This window comes from Globicephala melas, chromosome 21, assembly GCF_963455315.2.
Source record: "Globicephala melas chromosome 21, mGloMel1.2, whole genome shotgun sequence".
Taxonomy (NCBI): Eukaryota; Metazoa; Chordata; class Mammalia; order Artiodactyla; family Delphinidae; genus Globicephala; species Globicephala melas.
The window spans coordinates 33,266,560-33,285,300 of record NC_083334.1 but is presented as its reverse complement, the minus strand read 5'-3'; the positions used below and the strand labels follow the sequence as shown (position 1 = coordinate 33,285,300).

Below are 18,741 nucleotides of genomic sequence, written 5' to 3'. Positions count from 1 at the left end.
AATTGTAAGTGCAGATTTCTTTTTTATTTATTCTGTTTGTAATTCACTGTTAATACTAAATCTGATGTCCTTCATCAATTCTGAAAAATATTCAGCCATTCTTTCCTTCAAATAATGTCCTACAATTCTTTCCATTCTTTCCTCTGGAACTCTAATTAAATCATTTCTTATTTTAATTTTATACCCTTTAATCACATTTATAGTTTCTTTGGGCTACATTTATTTTTGGTAATTTCTCAGTCCAACTTTGTTATATGTTGAAAATTTTCATAATGAAATGTTGGGAAAAAAGGTATTCACCAAAAAAAACTTGCCAGACATTCATGGTGTACAGGGTTGCTCTACTAAAACTTCTCTAATTTATTATATTAAGCTAGTACAATTTTTTTTTTTTTTTTTTTGCGGTACGCGGGCCTCTCACTGTTGTGGCCTCTTCCATTGCGAAACACAGGCTCTGGACGCGCAGGCTCAGCAGCCATGGCTCATGGGCCCAGCCGCTCTGCGGCATGTGGGCTCTTCCCAGACCAGGGCACGAACCCGTGTCCCCTGCGTCGGTAGGTGGACTCTCAACCACTGCGCCACCAGGGAAGCCCGTAAGCTAGTACAATTTTGATGCCAAAATCAGAAGACAAGGAAAGCACGAGATAGAAAACTTTAAGTAGACAAATCATAGAGGCAAAATATTCCAAGTAAAATGAACAAAGCAAATTTAACTATGTGAAACCACAAATAAATCTGCTATGACTAAACTAAGTTTATCTCAGGAATGCAAGGATGCTTTAAACATAGAAATCCATTAATATAATTCATCAGATTAATAGAAAGAAGCAGCAGCATAGGAGTCTCTCAATAGGTGTAGCTGATTAAATTCAACATCCATTTAAGATAAACACCTGTGCAAATTAGGAATACAATGAAATTTTGTTATCCTGATGAAAGGTGGCTACAAAACCTATAGCAATCCTTACAATATACTGGTAAAACATTTAAAGCACTGTGTATGAAATCAACAAGAAATGGTTGCCTATTATTATTGCTTCTATTAAAGGCTGTACTAAAGGTCAGCCATGTTGATTAAGAAGAAAAAAAGGGTATGCCATAGAAAGAAACAAAATGGCTTTTATTTGTACAAAATATGACTTCTGCCAAAAGAACTAATAGACATTATTAGAAATAATATGGGTGGGCTTCCCTGGTGGCGCAGTGGTTGAGAGTCCGCCTGCCGATGCAGAGGACACAGGTTCGTGCCCCGGTCCGGGAAGATCCCACATGCCGCGGAGCGGCTGCACCCGTGAGCCATGGCTGCTGAGCCTGCGCGTCCGGAGCCTGTGCTCCACAACGGGAGAGGCCACAACAGTGAGAGGCCTTCGTACCGCAAAAAAAAAAAAAAAAAAAAAAAAACAGAAATAATATGGGAATTTGGCAAGATTGTAAAATCAACATATAAAAACCAATTTAATCACATAAATGAGCAACACATTGAAAATGGTATCTTTTCTTTTTCTAACTGCATTTACAAAAGCAACCAAATACATAAAGTACTAAGAGTAACTATAATATAATATGTGCATGATATTTATAAGAAAATTATAAAACTTAATTGAAAGACACTGAAGATCTAAATAAATGGAAAGATACTATATTCATTGATAGGAACATTTACTGTCATAAAGATGTCAATTCTTCCTAAACTGATCAACAGATTCAATGTAATTCCAATTTCCAAAGATTTGGGGTTTAAAGGGAACGGAAAGGGCCAAGAATAGACAAACAATTTTGAAAAAGAACAGGGTGCGGGTATCTGTACTACCCAAATATCAAAATTACTAAAGATCTATAGATGATAAGAGAATGTTTTGGTGTTAGAGTAGACAAACAGACCAATGAAACAGAAGAGATCGCCATAAACAAACCCACATATAACATGGTAACTTTAGATATATGATAAGATAGAATTGTAGGGCACCGCAGAAGAGACTGATTATTAAATAAAAGCTGCTAGGTTGACTGGTTGTCCACAAAGACGAAAAATATCAAATGGATCCCTACCTCACACCCTATATGAAAATCAATTTCTTGTGGATTAAAGACCTAAATGTACAAAACAAACTTTAAACCTCTGTAAAGAAAACAGAGATTAGTGTTACATCTTTATATAGGAAATGACTTCTTAACTGAGACATAAAAAGCACAAATCATACACCTGAAATTAACAAAACACTGTAAATCAACTATACTCCAATAAAATTTTTTTATAAAAAGCACAAATCATAAAGAAAAAGGTATTTAAAGTTCATCATGTTAAAATTATCAATCTCAATAAAAGTAAAAGGACAGGTCACAGACTGCTAGGAAATAAAGGCAACATGTGACAAAAGATTAATACCAGGAACAAATAAAGAACTTTTAGAATCAATAAAAGAAATAATCCAACTTTAAAAATGAATAAAAGATAAAAATAGGCAGTTCACAAAAGAAATGTGATCAGTAAATATATTTGCAATTAGGGTAACGCAAAGTATAATCATAAGGAGACATCATTTCAAATCCATCCTTCAACTGGCAAAATTTCAAGTCTGATAATACTATGTGTTGGTGATGATGTGGAGCAACAAGAATTCATACAAACTGCCTGCTGGTAATAAAATCACAGTGGAGGACATTTGGCAATATCTAATTAAATGAAGACTCTCTAAGGAAGATATTCCACATAGTTGTAAAACTTCCACACATGTATCGAAGAGGACACGTTCAGTACTATTCACAGTGGCCTTTCTTGCAATATTAAAGAAAAAGATAAAACATCCTATATGTCCTTCTCCAGAAAAATGGATAAATGTGGTATTGTCACTCAACAGGATACTACAGATTGGTACAAGTGAATGGGATAAAGCTACAACGATCAACAAAACAAATCTCACAAATACCACTGAGCAAAAGCAAATCGCAGAAGAGAACTTTCACTATATCATTATATAAAGTTTTGAAATGTCAAAAGTGTTATAAGATTTTAGGGATACACACACACATATATGTATGTGTGTGTGTATGTACAGGGAAGAATAAAGAGATGCGTAGGCACAAAACCCACAAAATAGGCTAGTGGTTACTGCGATGAGGAGGGGGAGGGTGTTTTGTTTATTAAGCATGGATATTTATTGTATTATTTTTTTACTTTTGTGTATTTCTCAAGTATTACACAATAAATTAAAAATAATAAACAATAAAAGGATCTGCTATAGAGACCAACCAATAAGCCCTGGATAAGAACTAAGTTTCATAGGTGAAAAACCGAATACCATGAAAACAAGTCAGTGGACTCTGATAAGCCAGCATTACACTGGAGAGCTCAGCTGGAAACGGCGTTAAGAAATTGTGCTGCTCTCCTTACCTGTCTCTTATACGTCTCGAGTTGACTTCGAGCCGCGTTGGCTTTTCTCAGCTCCTCCTCTAGGCTAACTGTGTTCTGCATATACATAGTATTCTTCTCTTCTAAGAGTTTAACCTGACGCCTCAAATCACCAAGATCTTCTAGCTTCTTTTTATATGATTCCACTTGGCCTTCTAGTTTAGACACTTTATCAGAAGAATGTCTAGAATGAGATGGGAAACCAGAAATCACACACACATCCGCAATGGTAAAGCTGCTGTAGGCAGTGCTAAACCAAGCGGATTGCCAGGAAGTAACACGTTCTAATGAAATTATAAGACCAAAGGTGAGTCCAGCTTAGTTTTTTGTGCAGGTTCAAAAGTATGACCAAAATTACAGCAAAATTTATAATAGACAACATTATAAAATTTAAGGAATGCAAGTAGGAGGGGGTAGCCAACAGAGTCACATGTAGCACAAAAGCAAAATGAATTGTACACTGTCCAAATAATTTGGCAATTAGGCTGTTATTAGTGACCAGAGGAACAGCTGTTTTGGTGGAGCAGTGGGGCAGGCAGTGGTGAATTTTAGTGGGTTAAGGAAAGAATGTAAACTTTACCTTGTGTAATCTAAATTTGTTCTGGAGGGAAGGAGAGAATAATAGGTCTCTCACTTTTTCTAAGATAAGAGGGATAGAAACATATAAATGTATGCTAAGGAGGCAGATTCAAATGTGAAGGGAAATGACAACTGATGTAGCACAGTCCCTGCAGAAGCAAGAAGGGTTGAGACCCAGAGCATTGAAGGATAGCACTGGACAGGAGGACGAGTAACAGGTCTGCACTCTAGAAGCAAAAGAGAAAAGATGGGCGCGAATGCAGGAGAAACAGCACATGGAGGGTCCATAGGTCATGGCCTCGTTCCTCAGTGCAGGAGACAATGTCATCTACTGAGACTGAAGCACAGGAGACGTGTGGTGGGGTCAGTCAGGTGAGAAGAGTTATGAAAATACATAGCAGCTATGAGAGAAACGGGAGACAGAGCAATCTACGGATGAGCAGTAGAACAGTGGACCAGTGCTAGGAGCCCACATGGATGGGCAGTAGAATGGTGGACCAGTGGGAGGAGCCCACACGGATGGGCAGTAGAGTGGTGGACCAGTGGGAGGGGTCCATACGGATGGGCAGTAGAGCGGTGGACCAGTGGGAGGGGACCAGTGGAGAGTAAGATCACTAGTCTGCAGTAGGACAAAACTACCTCACTGTGATTTTCCCTGTTTGTTCTCAGCATTCAAAGAGCAAACGCATAAAACATAGATGGTTGGAATGATCCAACAGAGCATAGATTACACAAGCAGAATGGTGCAGAAACGAGGTGGCAGGGAGTGAGGTGCCCAGTGAGAGAACAGTTGAGTCCAGCAAGGAAATGAGCCATGTGTGTGGGTGTGACGGTATCCGAGAAAGAGGAAGACCAAGTGACTGAAGGACGCAAAATTAAAGAACAGGAGTAGTAATGAGAAAAGCTCAGAGCTACGCAAGTATGAAGTGGTGGCCAGAGGTTAATTTCTATTTAACAAACATTTATATACAGCACTTATTTGCCAGATACTGTTCCAAGTGCTTACAAATATCACCTCACTTAATTCCACATGTCAGTCTGAGGTAGGTATGTGTGTTATTTCCATCTTACAGATGAGAAAATGGTTCCATAGAGGTTGACTAAACGGCAGCACTGGGATCTGAACCCATCTTCCTGTGCTCAAAGACCCTAGAGTTTGTAAAATCGGTGGCAGAACTGTTCTGGGGGATCACAGGTGTGAGATTCTACAAAGATGGGAAGGTTGTCTACCTAAGAACGTCTATTTCATCTTTTAGAGACTGAGCGTCATCTGCCAAAGTGGTCAGTTCATCGTTCTGCTGCCGAAGTTCAGACATCTCCTTTTGTAACTCTTCACAGCGTATTCGATAGTCATCTTTGGCTGCTTCAAGTCTGTAACCGAAACAAAACAGACCAAGAAAGCACTATTTACTGTCTAATAATTCTCCTTAGAACAGGAAAAGTAAGTAAAAAACATGAAAATAAATTCTTCTTGGATTTGTCTCCTACTTTTGTGACCATACACTGTATTTCCAAGTTTTAACTATCCTGGAAACGGATTCTACTGCTCCAAGACTTGCAGAAAGGTAACAACGGATCGCCATTCCTCTACTCAGAAAGTTAGACGCCAAAATATAGCAGCTATAATTTATTTAAAGTTTTATTTTCAATGATGAAATTAACACATATTCCTTTTGAAAATTCACAAGATGCAGAAAAGCAAAGAAGATAAAAATTATGCATTGCTCTAGACAGATACCTACTGTTAACATTTTTGGAGTATAACCTCCAGTCTGATTTCTATTCATAGATCTTTTCCCCCCAAAATATGGATAATATTGTTCCTAATTTATATTAATTTGTTTTGTTTAACATACATCCTTCCTTTGGATTTAAAAGATTCTTTCTCATGTCACAAATATTTATCATTATTTACTTTTTTTTTTTGCGGTACGCGGGCCTCTCGTTGTGGCCTCTCCCGTTGCGGAGCACAGGCTCCGGACACGCAGGCTCAGCGGCCATGGCTCATGGGCCCAGCCGCTCCACGGCATGTGGGATCTTCCCGGACCGGGGCATGAACTTGTGACCCCTGCATTGGCAGGCGGACTCTCAACCACTGCGCCACCAGGGAAGCCCTATTTACTTTTAATTTTATTTATGTAAGTATTTAATGTACAGAAATTCTTAATTTTTATGTAATTCAATTGATGAATCTTACACTTCATAGTTTCTACTTCTTTTAATTTTTTTTAACTTTTTATTTTATGTTGGGGTATAGCCAGTTATCAATGTTGTGATGGTTCCAGGTGCCGAGCAAATGACTCAGCCATACATATATAGGTATTCGTTCTCCCCCAAACCGCCCTCTCATCCAGGCTGCTACACAACATTGAGCAGAGTTCCCTGTGCTCTAAAGTAGGTCCTTGTTGGTTATCCATTTTAAATATGACAGTGTGTGTACATGTTGATCCAAACTCCCTAACTATCCCTTCCCCCCACCCTTTCCCCCTGGTAACCATAAGTTCTCTAAGTCTTTGAGTATGTTTCTGGTTTGTAAATGAGTTCATTTGTATCATTTCTTTTTAGATTCCCCATATAAGTATAGTTTCTACTTCTAATGTGCAATTAGAACTTTTTTTTCCTTCTAATTCTTTGTTTTCTGTTAGTATTTATACAGTTTCATTTTTAACATTAACGTTTTCAATTTCCCTGGAATTCATTTGGGTATACGATGTAGTACAGGAATCTAACTTTTCCTGCCAAAATATCTACCAACCATTCCAAAACTGTTTAACAAATAATTTAACCTTTCCCTATTGATTAGAAAATGCCATCTTTATCACATTACGTATTTTTATATATACTTGGACTGGTTTCTGGATCTTCATTTGTGTCATTGGTGTCTATTTTGCTGCACTGGTACCAAGCTATTTTCATTAGTATATTAGTACTTGGGTGTGGCCAGTATTCCCTCATTATACTTTGTTCTCAAAACATTTTGGGAATCTCTTGTTCATTAATACTTCTAGATGAACATAAAATTTGAATTGGAATCAAGTCCAAATTATATAAGTTAAGAAAAAATGGCATTCTTACAATGTTCCATTAAAAACACCTAAAAATATGTTCTCTCTCTCCACACAGTATTATGTTTTATGTATAACTTAGAAGTTTTTGTCATCTAACTCCTTCATATTACTTAATTTTTTTTTTTTTGTGGTACGCGGGCCTCTCACTGTTGTGGCCTCTCCCGTTGCGGAGCACAGGCTCCGGACACGCAGGCTCAGCAGCCATGGCTCACGGGCCTAGCCGCTCCAGGGCATGTGGGATCTTCCCAGACCGGGGCACGAACTCATGTCCCCTGCATCGGCAGGCGGACTCTCAACCACTGTGCCACCAGGGAAGCCTGTACTTAATTTTTTTTTTTATTCTTCACTTAAATACTTATAAATGGAAGTTTTTCCTGATGATACTAACTAGTTATTGGTAAAAAAACTTATGACCTATGCAGCAGTCTTACATTACCCTCTCCCTGTTAAATGTTTATTGGTTCTAAGAACTTCTGAGTTAATTCTCTTATATTTTCTGGGTGGACACACATATTATCTACAAATAATCATCGTTTATTGATACTTTTTGTCTTCCCAATATTTTAATCTCATATCTTTTTCTTACTTCATTTTCTAGAAAAGTAATAACAGCGAAATCTTATATAGCATCTATGTGCCAGGCAATATTCTCAAAATACTTTATATATATTAACTCATTTAATGCTCACAAAAATTCTAGAAGGTAGATAATACTATTATACCATCTTATAGTAGAGAAAATGGAGGCATGCCCAAGGTTACACAGCTAGTAAGTGGCAAAGCCAGGATTTTTAGAATGTCTAGGAAAATGTCAAATAATAGATTAATACTCATCCTCATTTCATTCTTAACTTTACTGAGAATTTCATGTACCAAGCTTATTTTATATTTTTCTTTCTCCTTTACCTTATGAATTGGAGGAGTTATAATACATTTAATAGTTACTGTAATAGATTTAATAATACTCAACAGGTTAACAATCCTGGGATAAAGCTTACTTTAGTACTGGATTGAATTTGCTACTATTTTATTCAGGAATTATTTAAAGAATACTCATAAATGAGATGTCAGTCATTTGAAAATAATAGTAATAAACCCATTATGTTAATATAGACAACATACTGTTTATGAAAAATAACTCTATTGTCTAAAACTAAAAAATGATGAGGAGAGTGGCAATATTTTTTATATTCTGTGACTCAAATCATCTGGTTTAGTAGAAGACAGCTGGGTTCCCATAGGTGTTTCTACACTGGTCTGCTGTGATGGTTTTTTGGCTGCGGTATATGAAGGAGATCCAGCCAAGCACAGAAATGCAGTTGGAAAAGAGAGGGCCCTGAAGACTCTCTGAGAGGGTCCTCGGATCACACTCTGAACCACAGGTGTAGACCATAGGGGATGGACTGTTTGTCTAAGGTTTCTGAGAAGACTAAGAAAATTTGTTTATTTTTTCCTGTCAAGGCCAAAAAAAAAAATGCAAACATTTCATGGGGAAACAAAGGACTGAGTCACTGCACAAGTAAAAAAAACCTAATTGATATTTAATTTCTCCCAGTTTTGACACTGAAAATCTATGGTTGGGTAAGAAACAGGCCAGGATATGTTTTCTAGTAAATCACAACACAATATTTTATCATACTGCCAAGTCCTTCAACTTTGGGGTTCTATTTTGTCTTGCAGGACACCAAATTTTTCCTTTTCTTCTTTTCCCTTTCACCATCCAATCGCCAATGGGCCCTCTTCCTTCTTTGTGGCCTTTTCCTCTCCCAGAAGATGTGTCTGGAAGACTGCCCCTTTACAACAGCTCGCCCTTTAAATAGGCTTGTCTCTATAACCCACGCACCTGGCCTTTATTTTGCGTTTCTTTAAACTGTGCTCTGGAAAGGGCAACAATCTCTAAATTCCGTGCCTGTTTATTATTTTGGCATTTGGTCCTTTAAGAAGATACACTTTCTTTGAATTCCTATCCCTGCAGTTTGTGATCTAATTTCCTTTTTTGTTTTAAAGTAATTTCCGATTTTGAGTGAATTTAATCTTTGCAGCGACTGCTCCAACTCACCCTCAGGCCCCTTCGCTAGTTCTTCCTCTGTCTCTGAGTTTTTTCTCTGTCTGCCTTTACTTGCCTCAGAGTGCCTGGCAGGATGGAGGTGGGCTGGTATTTGCTTCCTTCCTTTCACTCACAGTTATTGTTCAGTTGGGGCATTCTGTCTGCAAGTCATATGGAGGGTGAGCATTCATAGATTTTCCTAAATGAGCAGTTATTTCATGTCGTGTGGGAAGACTTTTGGGAAGTGGCTAATTGCACAGCCTCCCTGGTCTGCAGTTACCCGAAAGTCCTAACACTATATTCTTAACTTTAAAAGACATTACCCTGTGCACCGCAACAAAGAGTAGCCCCCGCTCGCCGCAACTAGAGAAAGCCTGCACGCAGCAACGAAGACCCAACCCAGCCAAAAATAAATAAAATAAATTTATATATAAAAAAAAGACATTACCAAATCTAAAAAAATGAGATCTGATTGAGTTGTTCCTTACCGGAATGTTTCTTCTTGGAGCTGTTCTAACTGAGTCTGGAGCTGCAGATGCCTTCTTCCTGCTGGACTGTTAGGATCTTCTATAGAATCAGACTGATTCAGCCTTTCCATTAATACCTGATTCTCTGCCAACAGACTACTTTTCTCCTCTTGCAATGCTGCAACCTGTTAGAATATAGGAAGACAGTGTTTATTTTCTCCAATTACACTGGAATCCGCATAATCACTTGTGAATTACCATTACGAATTAAAGCCTGTTTTTAAAGAAGTACAAGCAACCTCCACTTAAAACACTGACATTATTTTGGAATATTGCACAGGCAGAGCAGTACGTAAGAGTAAGCAAGAATTCATTCTTTATTTTACATTTGAAAAGGTAATTCACCAAAGAAGATATGTAATGGCAACTAAGCACACAAAAACATACTCATGATTAGTCATTAAGGAAATGCAAATTGAAACCACAATGTTATATCCATACACTTACTCCCACTAGAATGCCGAAAGTCAGAGAGACTGGCTGTACCAAGTGTTGGTAAAGATGAAAACAGATGGGAGCTTCACACACCTGTTCAGCACGTGAAATGTTCCACAGGCTGTGAGAAACCGGTTCGCATTTTCCTAAAAAATTAAACATGCAACTACCACATAACCCAGACATTTTACACTTAGGTATTTATTTACCAAAGAGAACTAAAAGCATATGTCCACACAGAGACGTAGAATGTTTATAGCAGCTTCATTTGTAATACAGAAAAACAAACGTTGACCAGTAGGTGAATGGATAAATAAATTGCAGCACATCCACACAACAGAATACTATCTGACAAACAAAAGAATTAACTATTAATACCGATAACATGCATGAATCTCAAAATAATGAAAGAAGCCAGGCAGAAAAAGAGTACACTGTGTATGACTCCTTTCATATGCAATTCTAGAAGACACAAGCTAATCTACAGTGACAGAAAGCAGAGCCGGCACTGGAAGAGGATTACAGAGTCATGAGAACTCACTATCCTGATTGTGGTGATGGTTTCGCACGTTTATACATGTCAATATGCATCAGAACTGTACACTTCAAAGATGAGCAGTTTGTTGTATGTCAACTACAACTCAAAAAACTGTAAAAACAGAAGTCACCTGCCATTTCTGATTCTCCCTCTCCACCCCCATTTTCTTCCAGTTGGGCTATTGCCCCACCATCCTCAGGATCAGCCGACCTTGGCTTCTGTGGCTCCCAGGACACCTCCCTCTCCTGGTCTGTGTGCCTCCTCTTTACTCCAGGCAAGCCCTCTTCACCTCCCTGCCTCTGGCACACACATGGCTTTTCCTTTCTAAATACACTGATGGCTTCCAGCTTCTGGGCTGTCAACATAATTTATCCACTGACAGCTCGCATGTTTCTATTTCCAGCCTGGAACCCCGCAGTGGGTATCACGTCCAACTGGAGGTCCACCAGGCGTCTGAATTTAACCTGTCCAGGTGGGACTTTCATTCCCCCACACCCCGCCCTGCCCTCCCACTGTCTTCCCCATCTCAGCGATGCTAACTCTGTCCTTCCACTTGCTCTGGAAGGATCTGTCCCATCTCGTCCTCACACCCACGCCCACTCTTTCAGCAAACATCAGCGGCTCTGCCTTCAGACGGATTTCAACCACTTCTAACCGCCCCTCAATTCTGATTTAAGCCAACCTAATTTTTTGCCTGATTATTGCGAAGCCCTCTGAATTAGTCCCCTTGAGTTAGCCCTCACCACCCAGCAGCCACCATAATCCATTAAAATAAAACTCGGATCACAGGACGTCTTTGCTCACAAGCCTCCAACGGCTTCCCATTTATTTACGCAGCCTGTACCAAGGCCCGTCAGGCCTCTGCAGATGGACTCCTCTCCCCAGGCTTCACTCCTGCTGCCCTCACCTTCGTGCTCCCGGAGACACCAGCTGCCCCGCTGAGCCTGGATGAGCCTGGATGAGCCTCGCAGGAAGCCTGGGAGGCCGCTTATCCACCCTCTAGGATTTACTAACTTGCTGCCTCCCCGGCGGCCTTTGCTGACAACCCAGTCAGAACTAGTTCCTCCCACCCCGTGCCCCCGCCCCCCCCGAGTCCCCCTTTCTCTAGAATACTTATCAGCAGCACACAACAGACCGTATTCTTATCCTGTTCACTGTCTGTCTTCTTTATCGCGTGCAAGCACCTTGGAGGCAGGGATGTTTTACCCATTTCTGTGTTTTCCCCTATCTTCACTGTATTGACAGCAGCTAGAACAGTGGATGGTCTGGAGTGGGTGCTCAATGTTTGCTGAATAAATGAATGAGTCTGAAATGCCAGCTCTCTAACTTGTCAGATTTCCATAAACGCACGAGTCTTTTCTCAGAGTAGAGTAGTAGCTCAATTCCGTGCCACTGGTCTATTTCATTCATTTCTGCTCTTTCATTCTTTTTAAAATAAATGTTTAAGGCTTTAAAATTTAAAAGCTCATTTCTTTGTTAATAATTTCTATCTTAAATTGCACTTTGGTCAGAAAGCATGATCTAAAGACACAGATTCTTTGAATTTTATTGGGAATTGCTTTATAGCCTGGTATGTGGTCAATTTATATGAAGGCTGAGTGCATAATGCAACACCTTAATACCAGACTCATCAGACCAGCAAATGTTGCTAAAGTAATTTAATTCAATATATTTGGCAGAAATCCTTTTCACATACACAGAAAAAGGTGTCAACTACAAATTGGTACTTGCCATCTGCCTCAACAAGGATTAAATCATGAGCTGCTGCAGCCGCTGACCTGTAACGCTCCCTGAAAGGAGTTCAGGAAGAGATCAGGAACGAGGCCCCCCGTGCTCTGGGAAAACTGGCAGAACAGGCCTTCAGATAGTTAGATATTTTCAGGAGAAGATTTTATGAGCCCAATTCTTGCATCTCCTCATATCTAGAAAAGCACTAAAATCATCAACGGTGACAACTGCTCCTCGTGACTGGCAGCCACCTTCTACCAGAACGTGTGCTTCACTGCACGCACCCTCTTCACCTAAATCACATACATACTGACCTCCATCCCACCACTTTGGAGCAGTTCCTCAGAGCTGAGATGCTGTCTCCTGGGCTATTGTCCTCATTTTGCCCCAAAGAAACCTTAACTCACAACTCTCACGTTGTGCATTTCTTTTAGTCAACAAGGAGAATAATTAAAAATAATACATAAACACAATTTAAGGAAAAAAAAGCAAATAAAGCAAAGGGGCTTATAATGGAAAGCTACAGTTTCCCATTGAGTTTTTCTACTTCCAAGAGACAACTAGGTTTTTTTTTTTTTTTTTTTTTTTTTGCGGTACACGGGCCTCTCACTGCTGTGGCCTCTCCCGTTGCGGAGCACAGGCTCCGGACGCGTAGGCTCAGCAGCCATGGCTCACGGGCCCAGCCGCTCCGCGGTATGTGGGATCTTCCCGGACCGGGGCACGAACCCGCGTCCCTGGCATCGGCAGGCGGACTCTCAACCACTGCGCCACCAGGGAAGCCTGACAACTAGTTTTAATGTTCCTAATTTTATTGTTTTTGGCTGTGACTTGACATCTCTCAATAACATGTTATACCCACTATTTCTTGATTTATCAACCTTACACATTATCTAGTGACTTGTCTCCTCTGACATGTGAAATTAGAGCCACTTGCGGCATCCCCCGTTTCCACAAATAGTTATGGCACTATTCCTGCTCCTTTCACTGGCCACCTCTGCAATTTTGAACAACTACTCATTGACTTGTTTCACTCCATCACGTGCCCACTCATTAGCTCACTCAGATACTCATCGTGGGTCTACCATGTGCTAGGCACTGCTGCAATTGTCCAGGTGCAAGGGATACCACGATGAAAAACGCAGAGACAGTTCTTATTCTTATGTGTTACATATTCTAAACAAATCATCATAGTAAATATATAAACAAGGACAAATCATATTAAGCAAGAAAGTAAACTAATAAATACATGCAAGACCTAGAGTGAAAGTGCTCTGCAGAAGGTTAAAGCAAGACTAAGAGGAGGGGCTTCCCTGGTGGCGCAGTTGTTGGGAATCTGCCTGCCAATGCAGGGTACACGGGTTCGAGCCCTGGTCTGGGAAGATCCCACATGCCACGGAGCAACTAAGCCCATGAGCCACAACTACTGAGCCTGCGCTCCGCAACGGGAGAGGCCGCGACAGTGAGAGGCCCGCGCACCACGATGAAGAGTGGCCCCCGCTCGCTGCAACTGGAGAAAGCCCTCGCACAGAAATGAAGACCCACCACAGCTAAAAATAAATAAATAAATAAATTTATTTTAAAAAAAGACTAAGAGGAGAGGCTGGAGGACGACTGTAGGCTGGTGACCGAGGAACTTCCCGGGGAGGCTGAGGTTAGTACTGGGCACACCTAAGTGCCCAGTGAATATTTCATGACAGATAAACCACGTGATTTGGAGCTGAGACTGGATGGCGAGAAGCGGCCGGCCGTGTACTGCCGGTGCTCCCTCGTGGTGAGACGAGAACACGGGGGTCCCCACCGGGCCCTCACCGCCCTGCCTCGCCCTGCTTCTCCTGCTCACCTCCAGCACCCGCATCTTTACTTTCATAACACTGCTTCTCCACAGGCAGGGCTAGATGCTGAAGACCAGTGACGTTCACATCGCTACCTCAGAGGTCACATCAGCACGCCTGTGTTACGACTGCTTTCTGCAGGGCTGAGTGTGTCATGGCGCTGCCACCAATCTCCTCATAACCTCTCTGCAGCCCCGCCACTCGCTCTGCGATCTGTTCACACCAGGGACTGGTAAACTCTTCTGTAAGGAATAGGGCAGTGAACAGCTGAGCCTTTCAGAGCCACAGGTCTCGTGGCAAGTCCTCAACCCTGTCTTTGCAGCGTGAAAGCACCAGAGACAGCACATCAAGGAACAAGCCTGCCTGCACTACCACTTTACTCACGAGACAGGGCCGGCTGCAGTCTGCCAATCCCAGTGTACGACTTGAATGTTACACCGTCAAAGAGACTATTTATATCCTGCTCATAAAAACAACCAACTCTTATTTATCATTATTGTAAAATACTGCATTTGTGTATAGCTGAATTTTAGAATCTGAAAAGCAATTAACAGCACTTAACCTTATGACTAGGTAAATATTATTTACTACATCACCCAGAAAGTGTGCTCTGATCACATTTCTTCCTATCTGCATCCAAAGCAATGACCAACTCTTACGCCTTTCAAAGTAAGATGCTTCTAGTATAAAATATCACGAACCCTGTGTACCTACTACACAGCTTTAACAAGTATCAAAACATGGCCAATTATGCACCTATCTGGACTTCCATCCACTCCCCCCTCCTCCCTGATTTTGAGGTAAATCCCAGACAAACAATTTTATTTCTTAATTTTCTGTCTTTTAATTTAGGAGCGATTTCTTCAACTTTATTTTTAACTATTCTATTGAATTTTTTTATTTTGACAATTCTATTTTTAGTGTTTCTTGATCTCTGATTTTTTCTTTTTAAAATAGCATCTTGTCCTTTTTTTTTTTTTTTTTTTTTTTTTTTTTTTGCGGTATAAGGGCCCCTCACCGCTGCGTCCTCTCCCGTTGCGGAGCACAGGCTCTGGACGTGCAGGCTCAGTGCCCCGGTCCGGGAGAATCCCACATGCCGTGGAGCGGCTGGGCCCGTGAGCCACGGCCCTGAGCCTGCGCGTCCGGAGCCTGTACTCCGCAATGGGAGAGGCCACAACGGTGAGAGGCCCGCGTACCGCAAAAAAAACCCCAAAAACAAAATAAAAAGAAAAATCTTTTCTACTACCCCAATTTCTCCACTTCCTCTAGGGCTAGTTTCCTGTTTATCTTGACCCTTCTCTTTTTTGTTACGTAGATTTTCCTCACATGTAAGAATCGGTTTTCTGTAAATTAGGGAATCCAGAAAGGTCAAAATGAAAAGGGCCTTACCCTGCAATACTAATACTCGGTCTAACCTCCTGTACTTCTGTTTGCTTAACTTCTTTAGAAGAGAACCCTCCGATTGGGAAACCAGCTACAGGTCAGGGTATCTGCAGTGGGTGACGGGCAATGGGGCTGAGCTCTCCTACAGAAGACCCCATTACACCTCGCTGCAGCCTTCCACCAAGCATGGGGGCTTCTCTGGGGTTCAGCTACAGCAGCTCCCTCCCCCTTTATAGGTGTTTTTGGCACTGCATTCTTTACTCCTTTTAGGCCGTTTGGCACTTTATCCAACTGCCTTTTGGTCTTCTGAGGTTGATGATGAGCAGTGGTGTGCTGTTGCTGGCTATAACCGAGCCACTTGCTAAATATTCGGGAGTCTGGTGAGCTGACTGTTAAACCATTAACAACCTGGAATTGGTTGCTGTGACAGTGTTTATACTGTGGAAATTGGAAAACGCTACAAATCAGGGCTTTTAAAAATCTCCCCCAGTCCTCCTGAGAGCCGATCTCTCTCCTCCTTCTCTTCTTTTCTTGTGGGCTTATCCCATTTTAAATTCATTTATTATGAATTTGATGGGGCTGTGAGAAGGAAGGAAAACTCTGACCTTTGTTCAGTCTGCACTCTTTTTCCAGGCTCTGTTTCCTTTTTCTTCTCAAACTAGGGCTGTGTTACAGCCAAACTGTACCGCACGTGGGACCCAGGGCACATGGTGGGACGCAGAGCCGTGCTGCAAACAGGTGGTGTAAAACCAGATCTCTTACCTGCAGATCCAACTCATGGCACCTTTGAGCAATTTCTTCCTTGGCCGACAAAGCTTCATTCAGTTCCTCTGAAGTTTTCTTCAGCTGGGTAGAAGCAAAGAGCTACAGTGAACGTCGCAATATGACGTGGCAACAACTAATGATCGCACATGTACAATACAAAACTAAAACGCTTCCCCCTGTTCTTTCTGTGGGGCAGGGAGAAATCAAGAACCCTTCTGCACGAGTCAAAAGAAGGGTTTCTTCCAACTGCAGACATCTTTTAGTCCTGAGTCTTGTCTTTTCTGTACTTGGAAATTGGTTCTTTCCTCATATCAAGTTTTCTTATACATCTCCTAGGGCTACTTGGTTCTTGGTAATGTTGATTCTGTAATAACTAAGAAATCTCACCTTGGTAAAATATATATGTGCTAGAGGAACAGGGATTCAATTGTTAAAATAAATAGCTAATGTATTTCAACACAATTGTTGTATGGTTTAAAAAATATTTATTCTCTCGGTACTTAGCAGTCAGGATATACGGCCAGAGAGATAGGCAGCTGGATTGGTTTGGATTGAGATTTTGCCCGGGAGAAGGTATTAAGGTAAGAGAATCGATTATATTGACAAAATCATCACAGTAATAGACCATGAAGTCTAGGCCAGAAAGAGAAGGTAACTGATTAAAGAGATGATGAAATGCTTAAGCTAAAGTATGAAGTGGGGAGATTTCCAAAAATAAAATGATGATGTTGGCAGAAGAAAGAGGAGTAGGCTTTAGGCAGGCAGAACAGTAATGTTCACCGTAGAGTCAGCAAAGTGAGGAAGAACGAACGTAAGATGATGGGCTGTCAGTGAAAACCAGACAGTTCACTTCTTCACAAAGATGAAGGGTAGAGGAGACTTCTTCAATTGAAGAATAACACGAAATAAAAGGTAAGATATCTTTTGTATTATAAATAAATCACAGGATTAAATGCATGCCATTTTCCAGGACTGCATCTATTGTGTTAAACGTGGCATACAGAAAGATATCACTAATGGAAAAAGAAAACATGACTAGAAAACATGAATTATAGTAAATTAAAGAGGTTAATTTATTTTAAAGTGGGCTGTACAATAATATGTTAATTACAAATTTAATTACAAGTGTGTAATATCCATTAGTAAAGTGGCTTACATTCTTGAATTTTAGGTAAAAAATAAAGAATTATACCAATATATTTCATAAGCAATTTCAACTGAAACATCCTTTTCATTAATATCTAAAGTTCACCCTTTAATCTCTGCATGGATAAAAACAATGCAAGATCAGGTACCTGGCGATCAAGGTCAACATAGGCATCATTCCCAGCAGAGACAGGAGACTCTTTACTCATCAGCTGAAATTAAGATTTAAATGATTACAACCACGAGAAAAAAGTGACATTCTATATAATACACTTACAACAACAAACATGAACAACCAGCTGCCACAGAATTATAAAAATTACAATGAAATCACAAATGTAAAAGGAACATTTTCCTATACATCGAAGCTCTTCAGCCTGGAGCTTTGTTTTGCTGCAGGATTAGCCTTCACTTAAAATCACACGTGTAATTCTGGTATGCATTTTCACAGCAGGGCCAGTCACGAGAGTCAAGTATTACTTATTCTTACCACTAAAAAGACAAGTCTTTAAGTTAAAATGTGGCTAAATATTTAAAATATTGACTTTTCAGTAAGAAAAATAGTAACACTAAGTAACTATTTCTGAAGAATAAACGTGGGTCACATCAATATCAGCCCAAATTAACCGCTAATGTTCAGTGATGACACGCACATACACACGAATCTAGGTCTCAGCCTCTCTCACCCTTGTGTTGCACACAGAGAAGATCCAGAGGGTGTGTGAGGGTTTGGGGAGAAGGGATAAAATTCTGACTGTGACAAATGTCAGGGGCAGACTCAAATGTCCCAATTTTCTCCTGTTTCCTTCTTATGCTCTGTCTGAAGGACAAAAGAGAGGGACAATTAGAAACGTGGGGACAGACTATTGAGAGATCTTGTAATTTCAGCCTTCATCCCACTCTCTAAAGAACTGAAATGTTATGCTCAGCTGTACCTTCTTCTCTGCATCAGTGGTTCTCAACACTGACTGAGAAGTCCCCAAACCAACAACACCAAACCAACAACACCAGCATTGCCTAGGAACTTGTCAGAAATGCAAATTCTTGGGTCCCTGCCCAGATTTACTGAATCAGAGACTCTGGGGTTAGGGTCCAGCACCACACACTGAAGTTTGAGAACCACTGCTCTATATTAATGTCATGAGAAGAGTGAAGGTCCCTTAGCATTATTAGGAGGGAAAAAAATCTCAGAAAGAGTAAAAGAATACTGACTTCAATTTTTATGCTTTTATTGTAAGAATGTTAATAAAAAGATGTTCAAAAGATTTTTCTTCCAATTAAAAA

The 18,741-nt window shown here is 40.5% G+C and overlaps 1 protein-coding gene across 1 annotated transcript in view; it reads right to left on the bottom strand.

Moving 5' to 3' along the window:
* Positions 1 to 18,741, bottom strand: part of HOOK3 (hook microtubule tethering protein 3) — a 103,214-nt gene that overhangs the window by 41,405 nt on the left and 43,068 nt on the right. Inside the window, exons 7-11 of the mRNA XM_030834459.3 lie at positions 17,607 to 17,669; positions 16,309 to 16,392; positions 9,592 to 9,755; positions 5,219 to 5,359; positions 3,392 to 3,593 (exon numbers count right to left, since the gene is read on the bottom strand). Coding sequence (XP_030690319.1) covers positions 3,392 to 3,593; positions 5,219 to 5,359; positions 9,592 to 9,755; positions 16,309 to 16,392; positions 17,607 to 17,669 — 654 coding nt within the window. The remainder of the gene's footprint in view (positions 1 to 3,391; positions 3,594 to 5,218; positions 5,360 to 9,591; positions 9,756 to 16,308; positions 16,393 to 17,606; positions 17,670 to 18,741) is intronic.